The sequence below is a fragment of the Nycticebus coucang genome, chromosome 7 (genome assembly GCF_027406575.1).
Source record: "Nycticebus coucang isolate mNycCou1 chromosome 7, mNycCou1.pri, whole genome shotgun sequence".
In the NCBI taxonomy this organism is placed as follows: Eukaryota; Metazoa; Chordata; class Mammalia; order Primates; family Lorisidae; genus Nycticebus; species Nycticebus coucang.
This window is the reverse complement of record NC_069786.1, coordinates 43,404,019-43,420,038: the sequence shown is the minus strand read 5'-3', so window position 1 is coordinate 43,420,038 and position 16,020 is coordinate 43,404,019. Positions and strand designations below refer to the sequence as shown.

Below are 16,020 nucleotides of genomic sequence, written 5' to 3'. Positions count from 1 at the left end.
AAAAAAAAAACCCAAACCAAAACCCTCAATTCTGAATACCAGTGGTGGTGCAGTGTAAGCTATCTGGTTCAACAGGTGGCTATCAAATGTTAACTACAGAAATGGCTAAGTAAAATATTCCATCTAAGATTTTTTCTTTATAAAACCTATTCTATTTTAAAACTTAGGTAAAAAAAATATGCAACAAATGGTTGCAGTTTCTGAATTCTTAATTTAGACCTGTGAGCCCTCATCTCTTTAGAAATCTTCAAGGTTGCAATTTCCTAGACACCCAAAATTGACTCCAGTGCTTCCAGGCAATGTTCATTCCAAACAAACAATATAAACGGATACTCAGGGGTGCGCAGTGTATGTCATAATTCAGATATTACATCTTCATGCCTTTACGCTGCTGTTAAATACAAAAACAGCATCTTTTACATTATCATAGAAAAGCATTTAGGTTGTATTTTTATTTATCACTTTACACTGGTAGTCTCTGGTAGGTGTACTCCATAGAAACCAAAGAATTTTGTACACTATTTCTTTGTACAATAAAAGATAAAGTGTGCATTAGGTACGCTTGTACATGACAATATTGTACAATATTTACATTTCTGATATCACCATGAAATTCTGTAATTTCTATATACAACATTGAAAAGTCTTCAGAAACATTTGGACTATTTCTTATAATCACAATTTTAATATTATAGAAAAACAGTTTCTTCGTAATCTCTGGACCATTTATCACTCTCATAATACAGGGATTTTGATTGGTTTTTCCAGCATTCATTATCCTTCCTGATCAAAAAGTTTTCTATCACTCTTTCTTTTAGCACCCTGTGGTGGTGGTAGCTATCTGCCATAGTTTAAATATTGATATAACAGTGGCTATATCAATACCTATATACAGATACATCTGTGCACGTTCCTTTAATAAACACTGTGCATTAGTGGAGTAGTCTCTGTTATCTGGAGATTTTCCTCCTCTTGGGCTTGGGGGGTCTCATTTGTCTGTCTCCCTGTGGGATTTGGTGTACCTGGAAATAAAAAGGTGGAAAAAAAAACAACAATAGAGGTTGAAATCACAAACATCATACAATTTCTGACAAAGAACAGGGTAGGGAAGACTTCCCTATGGGGACTGAGCAGTGTCAAGCATTAGACAACAGGTATGGTTTTGAAGGGTAGCGGGGGGTTGTGATCAGGAGCCCCACATTGTATAGTGGCTACAGATGGGAGGGGAAAAGCCCTAAGACCCAGGAAAAGCAGGATGGACACAGGACAGAGGTATAGCAAATGCTTCAGTGTTTGGACACACACCCATTTGCCAATTTCTGTGATGTAAATACCTTCACCATGGCCAATTTCAAGCTATAAACTTGATGTCACAGAACTTAGAATTAGGAAGAGATGTACACAATCAGTTCTCAAGACCCACTGCAAGTTCACTCAATTATATGTTTTAAAAATAATGTCTAGAGAACATCAAAGGCCAATGATATTCAGAGTCAAATGCAAAACTCTAAAAAATATTTTTAAAAATTTAAAATAATGTTTATGAGTTTCTCAATCTGCCTATTCCTCCTAATCCTCTCTATTTGCATTTAAAAAAACCCATTCATCTCTGGTAAAGAGCCATAATTTAAAATTTTTTTAAATTAAGGAAAGATGTCTTTATCCAAGATTGTAAACTAGTAATCTATGGACCAAATGTGGCCTGAAAAGACATTTTGCTTAGCCGTGTGGTATTTTAATATTTAAAAAAATAGTTGTCAACACCTAAAAATGAGAAATTTTACCTTTAGATTTCTATCTTCTCATGATAAAAATAGGAGGATCTTGTAACACCAGCACAATTTCCCACATGTCTGTGATCTGCTGGAGTATATAGAAGAAGAAACCCCTTGGGAAGGCACAGGTGCACAGTGCCACCATCTTTATTGCTCTTGACTGCCTGCCAGCCACAAAGGCCAAATGTTCTGAGGCAGAGGCTAGTGAGATGATTGCCAACCCCTTTTTCCCTTTTTCTTGGGCAGGCACATTCTATGTTACATTTTTTCATCTACTTGAGTTAGGGAGGCCATGGGATAGGGTCAGGCAAGAAGAAAATCAACAGAAGTAACAAGCTTCCAGGCCTGGTCCATAAAACCTACGTTGTCACTCTTCTGAACTCTTTTTTATTTCACCTGCTGGGATGAATGCAAAGGATATAATGGAGCACTGAGGTCCTAAGGAAGGATGGACACTTAATACAGAAAGAATCTGGGGTCCTGAATGACTGTGTACAGCCTCTTCTTCCCCAACCAGCACCAGACTCAAGTCACCAATGGCCTTTCCTGCACTGACCCTGTGACACCAGTAGGCTACTCTCACCAGTGCATTTTTGTTGGCATTTCTTAGTCCACTCAAACTGCAGTTTTTCTCATCTCTGATATACTTTACTTATTGATGTTATTTGCCTGGCCCTGTTAAGACATTTGAGTTTATAATCCATCCCTAATCTAGATCTTTCTTATAATTTTATCAGAAAATTTAACATTTCAGGGTTTCATTTCACCCATTGGTGAAATGGTGGGTTGGCTTACAAAAATCTCTAAATCCCACACTGATCCCAAGATCCTTTGAATCTATGACTTATATCACAATTGCCATTAGGTTGACTGTTGGAATTCAGATAACCTTGTAATACAAAGTTTCAAGTGAAAGAAATTACTTTTCATTGCTAAATAGCTTTAGATAACTCACATTATTTAAGAGATTACCGAAATTATTTTGAGTGTTTTTATCAGTCAGTACGTGAATTAGGGGATGATGATGAAACATCTCACATTAAATGCTATTATGTGCAAGTTCAATAAAAATGGGAAATCAGAGGTTTACACACTCTTGATCTTTACCCTACCATTTAATTTCACTTTTGTATTCAATTGACAGAGTTTGCATTACTATGTATATATATACTATATATATATTTCTGCAGCAATAATGTCTACTGTTATTCACAGAGTTAAAGCAGAAGGCTGTGGTTCAAACTTCAATATTTTGCTGCTCACATTTAAAAAAAAATCATATGGGAAAACAAAATTTACTTATGTCTGAAAATAGACATAGTTAATACTGCTAGGTTATTTTTTCATAAATGACTTTGAATCTTTCATGATATTAATCTTTTTTTTCTCCTAGCCTAGTAATTTAGTATGGCTATGTGAGTTGCTTGACAATGTGTAAGAGATTTTACCAAAAAGTGTAATACAATTTACTTTTAAAGAAACACAGTGTAATGGAAAAATAAATTAACTTACAGTCCCAGACATTTTGTCCAGTTCACTCATGGCCTCATGAATAGCAGCTTCTAAATGGTTATTTAGCTTTCCACTTCTGGAATTAATGAAAACAACACACTCGATTAATAAATTAAAGAAACAAAATTTCAATTTAATTCCCTAATCAGAAAACAAAAGTACCAATTCCACCAGAGAAAGCTAATTTATATTCACATTTGGAAAATTCAGATGACAAAACATTACTCTAGGATTCTCATCACAGAATACTAATGATTAAAATCACAGAACTACTAAAAAAACAAAACAAAAAGAACAGACTGGGGGTGGGGGCAGGATGGATTCTTTCCCCTTCCACATGCTTCTTCCATAATCTGGTGACTTGAGAAGCAAGCGGCACCTCGAGTCTGCCTTCTCACCCTCGCAGCTCTCGTCCTCCCCGAATCCAGCTTGCTCTGCTTTGCCTCCTGTTCTTAGGCAGCCAGGCTGTGTGGCTAGGGGAGGGGCGGAGGGCTGAACTGCAGGCTGTGGCCACTAGGGAGCTCTCTCTGCCCTCTCTGGAGCTTCTCCGCTCTGAAGTTGAGCAAGTTCAGAAAGGCAGAAATCCTGGAGCAAATTCCAGGTGGGAAACAGTTTAATTCACCACACCTGAGGCTAAGAGCCTGGCCCCTACCACATTTCTCCAGATACTAACAATGACATAACTATTTGAACATAAAGAATGCTGGTCTTGGGATGTGTATCACTCCTCTGACCTTTTCTCTCCACTGAGCATTCCATTACACTTTGGTCTAAATAACACACATGCTATAGCCACCATTTTTGAAACTTATACCTATAAAGCTGTTGAACTAAAATCAGACAAATCTACCCTATCCACATCTGTAGTTATGTGCCTTTTGCCCATCCATACCGTTAACTTGTTTTTCCTTCTTTTCCCATTTAAATAATTACCCAATTATTCTGAATACTAAGGTGATTCATTTAATTTATGCTTTCATGACAATTGCTAGAATAGCTGTGGAGGTCAATGGTTGCATAACTGGCTATTAGCCTGGCTCTCTAAGAGTTAAGTCCTGTCTCTGCATCTACATTGAGACTGGAAATTTGCAGTTGTGGGAAAACTTGGCTCATAGTTTGGCTAGCATAATGTTTTAAAACATTTTTGAACTTGAGTGGAATGCTTTTAGACAGAGCCTTTTGGTTCACCATAGCCTTCAATAGGTCATTTACTCAGATACCAGGATGGGAAATTCATAGATTTAGTTTCTGCCTACACCTTAGCACAGTAGTTCCCAACCTTTTTGGTACTGGGGACTGGTTTCATGGGATCATGGAAGACAATTTTTCATGGATGGTGTGGGGGGGATGGTACTGGTGAGGATCTGATAGGAGGCAGAATTCAAGTGGTGATATAAGTGAAGGGGAGGGCTATAAACACAGCTGACCCCTTCCCCTCTCACTCCACCACTGCTCACCTCCTGCCGAGTGGCCCAGTGCCTAACAGGTCAGACTAGTATCAGTCTGCAGCTCAGAGTTTGAGGACTACAGCCTCTGAATTTTGCATCCTGAGTACTTATACTGCAAGACATACCATAAAGCAAAAAAAAATATTTTTCTGAAGTTTTGGAAAACTGGCTTGGATGGTCCTATGTTTTGGAAAACATGTATATACATCAGTTTAATTGAAAGGAAAGATTAGTGTAGGGTTTTTAAACAAATTGTAAGGGTAATATGGCACCAACCACCTTCCCTTTATCTTTTGCGGGCCTTGTAAGCTAGTTCCTAAGCTTTTATATTTATTGCATTTATTTTTAGGAGTTTAAAGAAACAGAGAAGTACACAGAATAAAATAAAACCAGAGGATTAAAGATGGCGGCCGAGTAACAGCTTCCCTGCAACTGGGCGTGGTGAGTCTGAGGAGATAAGACTCCAGACATCTCTGGCTGGTGGGATCTGCCTATAATCATCCCTCTGAGGATACAGGGAGTCAGCAAGGGACTTCTGGACCCCAAGAGGAGGACAAAAACAGTGGGAAACTGGCAAGTGGTTGCGTGTGTTCGATCAACCTAATCACGCCGGCAACCGTAAGTACAAGCAGCAGTGAGACTGCAAACCGGAAAGGCCTTGCCTGTGAACTGTTTCCGTGTTTTTGGACTTGGCACTCAGTTGAACTGCCTTGGGGAGAGCTTGAGCAGGAGTGTGGAGAACTTTGGGCATTTTCTGGGGCCCCAGACAGAGCCACTGAGCTGGGCTGCAAGGAGCCATTGTGTGAGAGAACAGCCCAGGCAAGCTCCGCCCTCAGGGTCCCAGAGCAAGGATCGGGCAGGACCTAGTAACCTAGTGACTGAGCAGCCTAAAGGTGGGGACTGAGCTCCCTTACAGCCTTAACCCTTAGGGGAAGAGTGAGATGGTTTTGGCACACTGGAGGCTCGGGCTGTTGCCCTAGGTAGAGTGCTGTGGTGTCACAGCTCATAGCAACCTCAAATTCCTGGGCTTGGCGCTGCCTGGACCTCCATAAGATCTGTGCCGTGACCCCGCATCAACCAGGCCTCTGCATGCCCTGACCAGGAACTGCGGGAGCCGTGCAACCCTGCGTCCTCCCTCCTGTGTCCTCCCAGCCTCCACACTGGCCCGCTCCTCTGGCCAGGGATACTGGTAGCCGCGTGCCCTCTGGAGCCCTCCCTGCCTCTGTGCAGAGCCCTTCTCCTGGCCAGAGACTGCTGGAGCCTTGGGCTCTCTGTGCCAAAGTCACTGGGCACCAGGCACTCCCAGAACCATGCGCACCACATGCCGGAGCTGCTTCTACAACCAGAACTCCCTAGCTGGAGCAGCCCCAGAGGAACTACACAGGATCACCCCCTACAAAGATCAAGCAACAATAGAGTGATCCCGCTGGGATCTAATCTTGGAGAGACCCCCTCCCCAACTCTGAGGACAGCCAGAGGCAACGGTGAAAAACAATCATGAGGCGAAATCAACAGAAAAACTCTGGCAATACGAACAATCAGAGTAAATCAACTCCCCCAAGGATCAATAGGGGAGACACAGCACAAGATCCCATGCACAAACAAATAGCTGAGATGTCATAAATCTAATTCAGAATCTGGATAGCAAATAAGATTGAATTAGAACTCCAAGCAGTAACCCAAAAGATATCTCAAGAATTCAACAAATTCAAAGACCAAATGACCAAAGATTTTGACACATTGAGACAAGAAGTTGCATCCCTCAAAGATCTGAGAAACACAGTAGAATCCCTCAGTAACAGAATGGAGCAAGCAGAAGAAAGGATTTCTGACATTGAAGACAAAGTTTAGAATGCTCCCAAACTCCCACAGAGGATGAGAAATGGAGGGCAAAAACAGATCATTCTCTCAGAGAGCTCTGGGATAATTCGAAGAAAATCAATATTCATCTTATAGGGATCCCCGAAAGGGACAAAGTGGCTTCACAAGGCACAGAGTCTCTTCTCCATGAGATTATGAAGGAGAACTTTGCAGACATGCGAAGAGATTCCGAAATTCAGATAGCAGTTTCAGAACTCCAGCACGACACAACCCGAATAAGACATCCCCCAGACACATCATAATCAATTTCACTAAAGTTAATATGAAGGAGAAAATTCTGACAGCTGCCAGACAAAAGAAAACCATTACCTACAAGGGGAAGAATATTAGAATAACTGTAGATCTCTCTGCTGAAACCTTTCAAGCTAGAAGAGGATGGTCATCGACCTTTAATCTCCTAAAACAAAATAACTTTCAATCCAGGATCCTATACCCAGCTAAACTGAGTTTCATTTATGACGGAGAAATTAAATACTTTAATGACATTCACATGTTGAAGAAATCTGCCATAACTAAACCAGCTCTCCAGGATATTCTCAGACCTATCCTCCATAAAGGCCAACGTAATCCTTCACCACAAAAGTAAACTCACCCAGAAAATTTTGATCAAATTCTAACTTCCACAGTCGCAAAAGGATTAAAAATGTCCACTGGACTCTGGAAAGGCTTATCAATATTCTCAATTAATGTGAATGGTTTAAACTGTCCTCTAAAGAGGCACAGGTTGGCTGACTGGATACAAAAACTCAAGCCAGATATCTGCTGCATACAAGAATCTCATCTTACATTAAAAGAAAAATATAGACTCAAGGTGAAGGGATGGTCATCTATATTCCAGGCAAATGGAAAGCAGAAAAAAGCAGGCATTGCAATCCTGTTCTCAGATGCAATAGGCTTTAAACCAACCAAAATAATTAAGGATAAGGATGGACACTTCATATTTGTTAAAGGTAATACTCAATATGATGAGATCTCTATTATTAATATTTATGCATCCAACCATAACGCACCTCAATTTATAAAAGAAACTCTTACAGACATGAGCAACTCGATTTCCTCCACTTCCATAGTAGTTGGAGATTTTAACACCCCTTTAGCAGTGCTGGATAGACCCTCCCAAAAGAATCTAAGCAAAGAAATCCTAGATTTAAACTCAACCATTTAACATCTGGACTTAACAAACATCTACAGAACATTTCATCCCAACAGAAGTGAATACACATTCTTCTCATCAGCCCACAGAACATATTCCAAAATCGAGCACATCCTAGGCCACAAATCTAACCTCAGAAAATTTAAAATAGAAATTATTCCTTGCATCTTTTCAACCATCATGGAATAAAAGTTGAACTCAATAACAACAGGAACTTGCATACCCATACGAAAACATGGAAGCTAAACAACCTTATGCTGAAGGATAAATGGGTTATAGATGAGATTAAGAAGGAAATCATCAAAGTTTTGGAACAAAATAACAATCAAGACACGAATTACCAGAACCTCTTGGATACTGCAAAGGCAGTCCTAAGAGGGAAATTTATAGCACTGCAAGCCTTCCTCAAGAAAACGGAAAGAGAGGAAGTTAATAACTTAATGGGACATCTCAAGCAACTGGAGAATAAGAACACTCCAACCCCAAACCCAGCAGAATAAAAGAAATAACCAAAATCAGAGCAGAATTAAATGAAATTGAAAACAAAAGAATTATACAACAGATCAATAAATCCAAAAGTTGGTTTTTTGAAAAGATCAATAGAATAGATAAACCTTTGGCCAATCTAACCAGGAAAAAAAGAGTAAAATCTCTAATTTCATCAATCAGAAATGGTAATGATGAAATAACAACAGACCCCTCAGAAATTCAAAAAATCCTTCATGAATACTACGAGAAACTCTACTCTCAGAAATATGAAAATCTGAAAGAAATTGACCAATACCTGGAAGTACGCCACCTACGAAGTGGAAATATTGAACAGGCCTATATCAAGTTCTGAAATAGCATCAACTATACAAAATCTCCCTAAAAAGAAAAGCCCAGGACCAGATGGCTTTACGTCAGAATTCTACCAAACCTTTAAAAAAGAACTAGTACCTATAGTACTAAACCTCTTCCAAAATATAGAAAAAGAAGGAATATTACCCAACACATTCTACAAAGCAAATATCACCTTCATCCCCAAACCAGGGTAAGACCCAACAAGAAAAGAAAATTATACACCAATATCACTAATGAATATTGATGCTAAAATACTCAATAAGATCCTAACAAACAGAATCCAACAACACATCAAAAAAATTATACACCACGACCAAGTGTGATTTATCCCAGGGTCTCAAGGCTGGTTCAATATACATAAATCTATAAATGTAATTCAGCACATAAACAAACTAAAAAATAAGGACCATATGATTCTTTCAATTGATGCAGAAAAAGCTTTTAATAATATCCAGCATCCTTTCATGATCAGGACACTTAAGAAAATTGGTATAGAAGGGACATTTCTTAAACTAATAGAGGCCATCTACAGCAAACCCACAGCCAATATCGTATTGAATGGAGTTAAATTGAAATCATTTCCACTTAGATCAGGAACCAGGCACGGTTGCCCATTGTCTCCATTGCTCTTTAATATTGTAATGGAAGTTTTAGCCATTGCAATTAGGGAAGAAAAGGCGATCAAGGGTCCACATAGGATCAGAAGAGATCAAACTTTCACTCTTTGCAGATGATATGATAAAATATCTGTAAAACACTAGGGATTCTACTACAAAACTTTTAGAAGTGATCAAAGAATACAGCAATGTTTCAGGCTACAAAATCAACACCCATAAATCTGTAGCCTTTATAGATACCAACAATAACCAAGCCGAAAAAACAGTCAAGGACTCAATTTCTTTCACAGTAGTGCCAAAGAAGACGAAATATTTGGGAGTATACCTAACAAAGGATGTGAAAGATCTTTACAAAGAGAACTATGAAACTTTAAGAAGAGAAATAGCTAAAGATGTTAACAGATGGAAAAACATACCATGCTCATGTCTGGGAAGAATCAACATTGTTAAAATGTCCATACTACCGAAAGCAATATATAATTTTAATGCAATTCCTATTAAAGCTCCATTGTCATATTTTAAAAATCTTTAAAAAATAATACTTCTTTTTATATGGAATCAGAAAAAACCTCGAAGAGCCAAAACATTACTGAGCAATAAAGACAAAGCAGGAGGAATCACGCTACCAGACCTGAGACTGTACTATAAATCAATAGTGATCAAAACAGCATGGTACTGGCACAAAAGCAGAGAAGTAGACGTCTGGAACAGAATAGAGAACCAAGAGATGAATCCAGCTACTATACCGTTATTTGATCTTTGACAAGTCAATTAAAAACATTCAGTGGGGAAAAGATTCCCTATTTAACAAATGGTGCTGGGTGAACTGGCTGGTAACCTGTAGAATATTGAAACTGGACCCACACCTTTCACCATTAACTAAGATAGACTCTCACTGGATAAAAGATTTAAACTTAAGACATGAAACTATAAAAATAATTGAAGAAAGTGCAGGAAAAACTCTTGAAGGAATCGGCCTGGGTGAATATTTTATGAGGAGGACTCCCCAGGCAATTGAAGCAGTATCAAAAATACACTGCTGGGACCTGATCCAACTAAAAAGCTTCTGCACAGCCAAGAACATTGTAAGTAAAACAAGCAGACAGCCCTAGAATGGGAGAAAATTTTTGCAGGTAATACCTCCGATAAAGGTCTAATAACCAGAATCCATAGAGAACTCCAACGTATTAGCAAGAAAAGAACACATGACTCCATCTCAGGGTGGGCAAAGGACTTGAAGAGAAACTTCTCTAAAGAAGACAGACGCATGATCTACAAACACATGAAAAAAACTCTTTATCCTTAATCATCAGAGAAATGCAAATCAAAACTACTCTGAGATATCACCTAACCCCAGTAAGAGTAGCATAACAAAATCCCAAAACCAGAGATGTTGGCGTGGATGTGGAGAAAAGGGCACACTTCTACACTGCTGGTGGGAATGCACACTAATACGTTCCTTCTGGAAGGATGTTTGGAGAATACTTAGAGACGTAAAGATAGACCTGCCATTTGATCCTGTAATTCGTTTACTAGGTTTATACCCAGAAGACCAAAAGTCATAATATAACAAAGACATCTGTACCAGAATGTTTATCGCAGCTCAATTCGTAATTGCTAAGTCATGGAAGAAGCCCAAGTGTCCATCGATCCACGATTGGACTAGAAAATTGTGGTACATGTATACCATGGAATATTATGCAGCCTTAAAGAAAGATGGAGACTTTACCTCTTTCATGTTTACATGGATGAAGCTGGAACATATTCTTCTTAGCAAAGTATCTCAGGAATGGAAGAAAAAGTATCCAATGTACTCAGCTCTACTATGAAGCTAAATTATAGCTTTCACATGAAAGCTATAACCCAACTATAGCACAAGACTATGGGGTAAGGGCCAAGGAAGGGGAAGGGAGCGGGGAGGTTTTGGTGGAGGGAGGGTAATGGATGGGGCCACATCTACAGTGCATCTTAGAATGGGTACAGGCAAAACTTACTAAATGCAGAATACAAATGCCTGCATACAGTAACTAAGAAAATCCATGAAGGCTATGTTGAACAGTTTGATGAGAATATTTCAGATTGTATATGAAACCTGCACATTGTACCCCTTGATTGCACTTATGTACACAGCTATGATTTAACAATAAAAATAAATAAATTAAAAAAAAGAATAAAATAAAACCAAACATAACCACTTCCCAGAATGAAATGTTAACATATTACACATTTCCTTAAAATCTTTTTTATTTTAACAAATCAATGTATATTTCCCGTTTATATCAGTCCCCTGTCCCATTCTCTCCCACTCTCATCTCAACTTCTAGTCTGTTTTACACATGTATTTTTGTGTGATATATCCATGAATGGTACCTACTATTGTTTTATGTATTTATATATGTATATACACACAAATGGTGTCATGATATATACTTGTCTTTTCCCTATCACTGTTTTTGAACAGCGTCCTTGTTGATATTTATTTATTCTAAATGATATACCCTATTTCATCATACATACGTATACTGTCTTTAATTTATTTACCCATTCCAGTTTTAAGGGGCTCTGGTCATCTTGGGGAATCTGTTTGAATTGTTTTCCAGCGAGGAGTCTGCTAAGCATGGTCCTAGGTTCCATTGAGGCAGGACTGGGGCCCCCTTCTGTGGGCTGGTTGGTGAGGATCCTGACACTATTATCAAGGTGGAATTTCCCAATGACATGATACTTTACATAATGTGTGAAACAGATTTATCCTTACTGTTTCTTTTGTGTTGAATATGAATATACATTTTAAAAGATATTTATTTGTTATATATTTTAATTATAAGACCTTAAGGGTTTAAAATTATTATGTATTTTGATTATAAGACCTTATGGGTTTAAAAGTTCTAAATATCTAAAATTATAAGTTACAATGTTTTGATGAAAAGCCACCAGAGAACCTTGGTTTTCTCATCTTTAATCCTAATAACAAAAATAGCTACTAATTATTGAAAAATTTATATGTGCCAAGAATTGTTTTAAATATTTAGATACATTCATTATCTCACTTGATCTTTACAACAATCTTATGAAGTAGGTATTATGACAACTGTATGTAATGCTTTATGACATTTTAGGGAGAACTGGTAAAATCAATTCTAATTTTATAATGAAGAAAATAGATATTTAACTACAAATAGTTTTTGAAAGTAACAAATAAAAAGTCATAAGCTGGCAATATGCTCTTATATCTAGAAAACCCCAAAGATTCCACCAAGAGTCTCCCAGAATTGATAAATAAATTAAGCAAAGTCTAAGGTTACAAATCAATGTACACAAATCAGTAGTATTCCTATACATCAATAACAGCCAAGCTGAGAGTCAAATCAAAGACTCACTACCATTCACAATAGCTTCAAAGAAAATAAATACCTATGAATACACTTAACTGAGGAGGTGAAATGCCTCGTAAAAGAGAATTATGAAACACTGAGGAAAGAAATTGCAGATGACACAATAAATGAAAAACATATCATGCTCATGGGTCAGTAGAATCAACATTGTTAAAATGCCTGTACTGCCCAAAGTGATTTACAGATTCAACACAATCCCCAACAAAATACCAACACCATATTTCACAGAGCTAGATAAAACAATTGTGCTCTTTGTTTGGAATCAGAAAAGAATCTGAACAGCCAAAGTGAACTTAATCAAAAAGAACAAAACTGGAGGCATCACATGATCAGACTTCAAACTACACTACAAGGCTACAGTTACCAAAGCAGCATGGTACTGGCACAAAAAAAAGAGACATAGACCGATGGAACAGAACAGAAAGCTCATCTATAAAACCACCCACATAGAGGCAATTGAACTTTGACAGGGCAGATAACAATATACAGTGGAGAAAAGAAGCTCTGTTCATTAAATAGTGCAAAGAGAACTGGATTGCCACATGCAGAAGAATGAAACAGGATCCATATCTCTCACCACTCACAAAAATTAATTCAAATGGAGAAAGGACTTAAATGTGAGGCATACGATCATAAAAATTATAGTAGAAAGTGTTGGAAAAATTCTTTTAGATATCAGCCGAGGCAAAGAATTTATGAAGAAGACCCCAATGGCAATTACAGCCACGACAAAAATAAATACATGGGACTTAACTAAATTAAAAAGCTTTTGAACAGCTAAGGAAATAATCAACAGAGCAAACAGTCAACCTACTGTTGGGAGAATGGGAGAAAATATTCATAAGCTATATATCTTATAAAGGGCTAATAACCAGAATCTACAAATAATTCAAGGAAATCAGCAAGAAAAAAACAATCCCATTTAAAAGTGGCAAAAGACATGAACAAAAGCTTTTTAAAAGACGATATCAAATGGCCAAAAAAAAAAAAAGAAAGAAAGAAAGAAAAAATGCTCCCCATTACTAATCATCAGGGAAATGCAAATGAAAACCACAAGAGATATCACCTTACCCTGGGTAGAATGGCTATCATTAAAAAGTCCCCAAATAATAGCTGTGGGTGTGGATGCAGAGAGAAAGGAACACTTATACACTGCTAGTGGGACTGAAAATTAGTGCCACCTGCATGGAAAACAGTATGGAGATTCCTCAAAGAACTAAAAATAGAGCTGCCATTTGATTTAGCAATCCCACTACTGGGTATCTACCCAGAGGAAAAGTCATTTTATCAAAAAGACACCTCCATGCAAATGTTTGTTGTAGCACAATGGACGATTGCAAAGATGTGGCATCAACCCAACTGTCCATCAATTCATGAGTGGATTAACAAAATGTGGTACATGTATACTACGAAATACTATGCAGCCATTAAAAGGGATGAATTAAGGCCTTCTGCAACAACTTGTATGGAATTGGAGACCATTATCAAAAGTGAAGTATCTGAATAATGGAAATGATACCAAATACCACAAATACCACATGTGCTCACCATTAAACTGGAACTAAGAGCGGGAAGTGAAACTCAGTGGAAATCAAGCAAGAGGGGTAGCGGGAGGATGTGTTGGGTGAAAACATACCTAATGGGTACAATGAACACGGTCTGGGGGGATGGGTGTACTTATAACCCTGACTCAAGGATAACAAAATTGACACATGTAACCAAAAACATTTGTACTCCCGTAATATTTTGAAATTAAAAAAAAAAAGATTAACAAGAGAAAAAAGTCATAAAAATTTTTATCTAACCATAAAAAAGTGCAGTAACATTATCCTCAAAGTACAAACAAAAATGATAGCCAGGCACACTGGTTCATGCCAGCAATCCTACCACTCTGGAAGGTCAAGGTGGAGAATTGCTTGAGGTCTGGAGTTTGAGACCAACCTGAGTAAGAGAAAGACCCTGGCTCTACTGCAATCAGAAAAAATTAGCCAGGCCTGGTGGCACAGCTCTTTGGAAGGCTGAGGCGGGAGGATCACTCAAACTCAGGAGTTTGAGGTTGCAGTGAGCTAATATGATGCTACTATACTCCAGCTGGGGTGACAGAGAAAAATTGTCTCAAAAAATATTCAACAACATTATTTGTTGAAGGAAAAGATAGAATATTGTCATCTCATTCTTCAACAAGATATTGAAGATATTTGTAAATACCCTGTATTAATTTAAGCTAAATTGGAATAGCGTTTGCCTTTAACAAATTTAAATAGTTAATAGAGGAATAAATGAAACTTTTGGAAGAGAGGATAAATACAAAGATGTGAACCATTAAATTATTGGTATACATCATGAGACCCAGAGGTGAAGAGAGACTCTCCCTGATGTCAAATCTCCCAGGTCAACTTTTTTATAGAATCAGTCAGGTCAGGGAAGAATGAACTTAAAAGAGGAAGAAAAATCTGTATGAGTTCAAGAAATGAACAATTAGTCGAAATTCCATCTTCCAGTCCAGAGGGCCTCCCCGTGGTGTTTCTTCTACTATTTTCTATTCCCCGCTGACATTTAATGATAAACATTTTTACTAATGGACACTCTAAAGTCTACTTGATTAAGCAACAGATATTCACATAATCACATGTCTAATTATTAATGGAGATAATTGCCACTTCTCATCTTCATTACCTATACTGTCACAAGTTATCCTTGTCTTCACTGATAGAAAAAAAAAGTCAGGTACACATCTGTGAATGTACAAGAATTAAAAGGGAAATGAGAAATGGCTTGTTGTTCACACTATCAATTCAGAATGTAAGTGGCTTACTTCATATGGAACAGGACAAACTTAAATGAGACCTAAAAGTCAACAACCCTGTAGTATAAAAACCTGATACTACCTATAGATTTAAGTATGCAGATTTAAGAAAATTTAACACACTAAGTATCACTTCTGTTTTAAAGTGAAAGTATGATTTAATTAATCTCTTTATCATTTTCTGGTTTTATTAAAAAAAATCAGGTTTCCTAAGAAATTTATATGTATGTATAGATAGAAGATTTGATCCTCATTTACATGAAAATCATAAACCTATTTTGCTTTCAAGGACACATTACCCTAAGTAATGTTTTAAATAAATATGTTAATATTTCTCATGTGATTAGGATGTAATTAGAACATCAATTTAAAGACATTTATTTGCTATACAGTTTGATTGAGGATATTGAGGTTTAAAATGACTACATAAACTTCTAAACATCTAATATGGTAGTAGAATGTTTCACCTGGCAAAAATATCAGATACTTTTGTTTTTTTTTTACCTATATATTCATAGTAGAAATAGCTATTTACTAAATACCATGTGCCAAGTACTGTGTTAAGGCATTTCCTCTATTATCTATAACTATCC

The 16,020-nt window shown here is 37.5% G+C and overlaps 1 protein-coding gene across 2 annotated transcripts in view; it reads right to left on the bottom strand.

The window, feature by feature from the left end:
• Window positions 1-424: 424 nt before the first annotated feature.
• Window positions 425-16,020, bottom strand: part of MBD5 (methyl-CpG binding domain protein 5) — a 514,567-nt gene continuing 498,971 nt past the window's right edge. For both annotated transcript variants that reach the window (XM_053596447.1, XM_053596449.1), the window contains exons 14-15: window positions 3,288-3,363; window positions 425-1,022 (exon numbers count right to left, since the gene is read on the bottom strand). In XM_053596447.1, coding sequence (XP_053452422.1) covers window positions 951-1,022; window positions 3,288-3,363 — 148 coding nt within the window. In that variant the 3' untranslated portion in view covers window positions 425-950. The remainder of the gene's footprint in view (window positions 1,023-3,287; window positions 3,364-16,020) is intronic.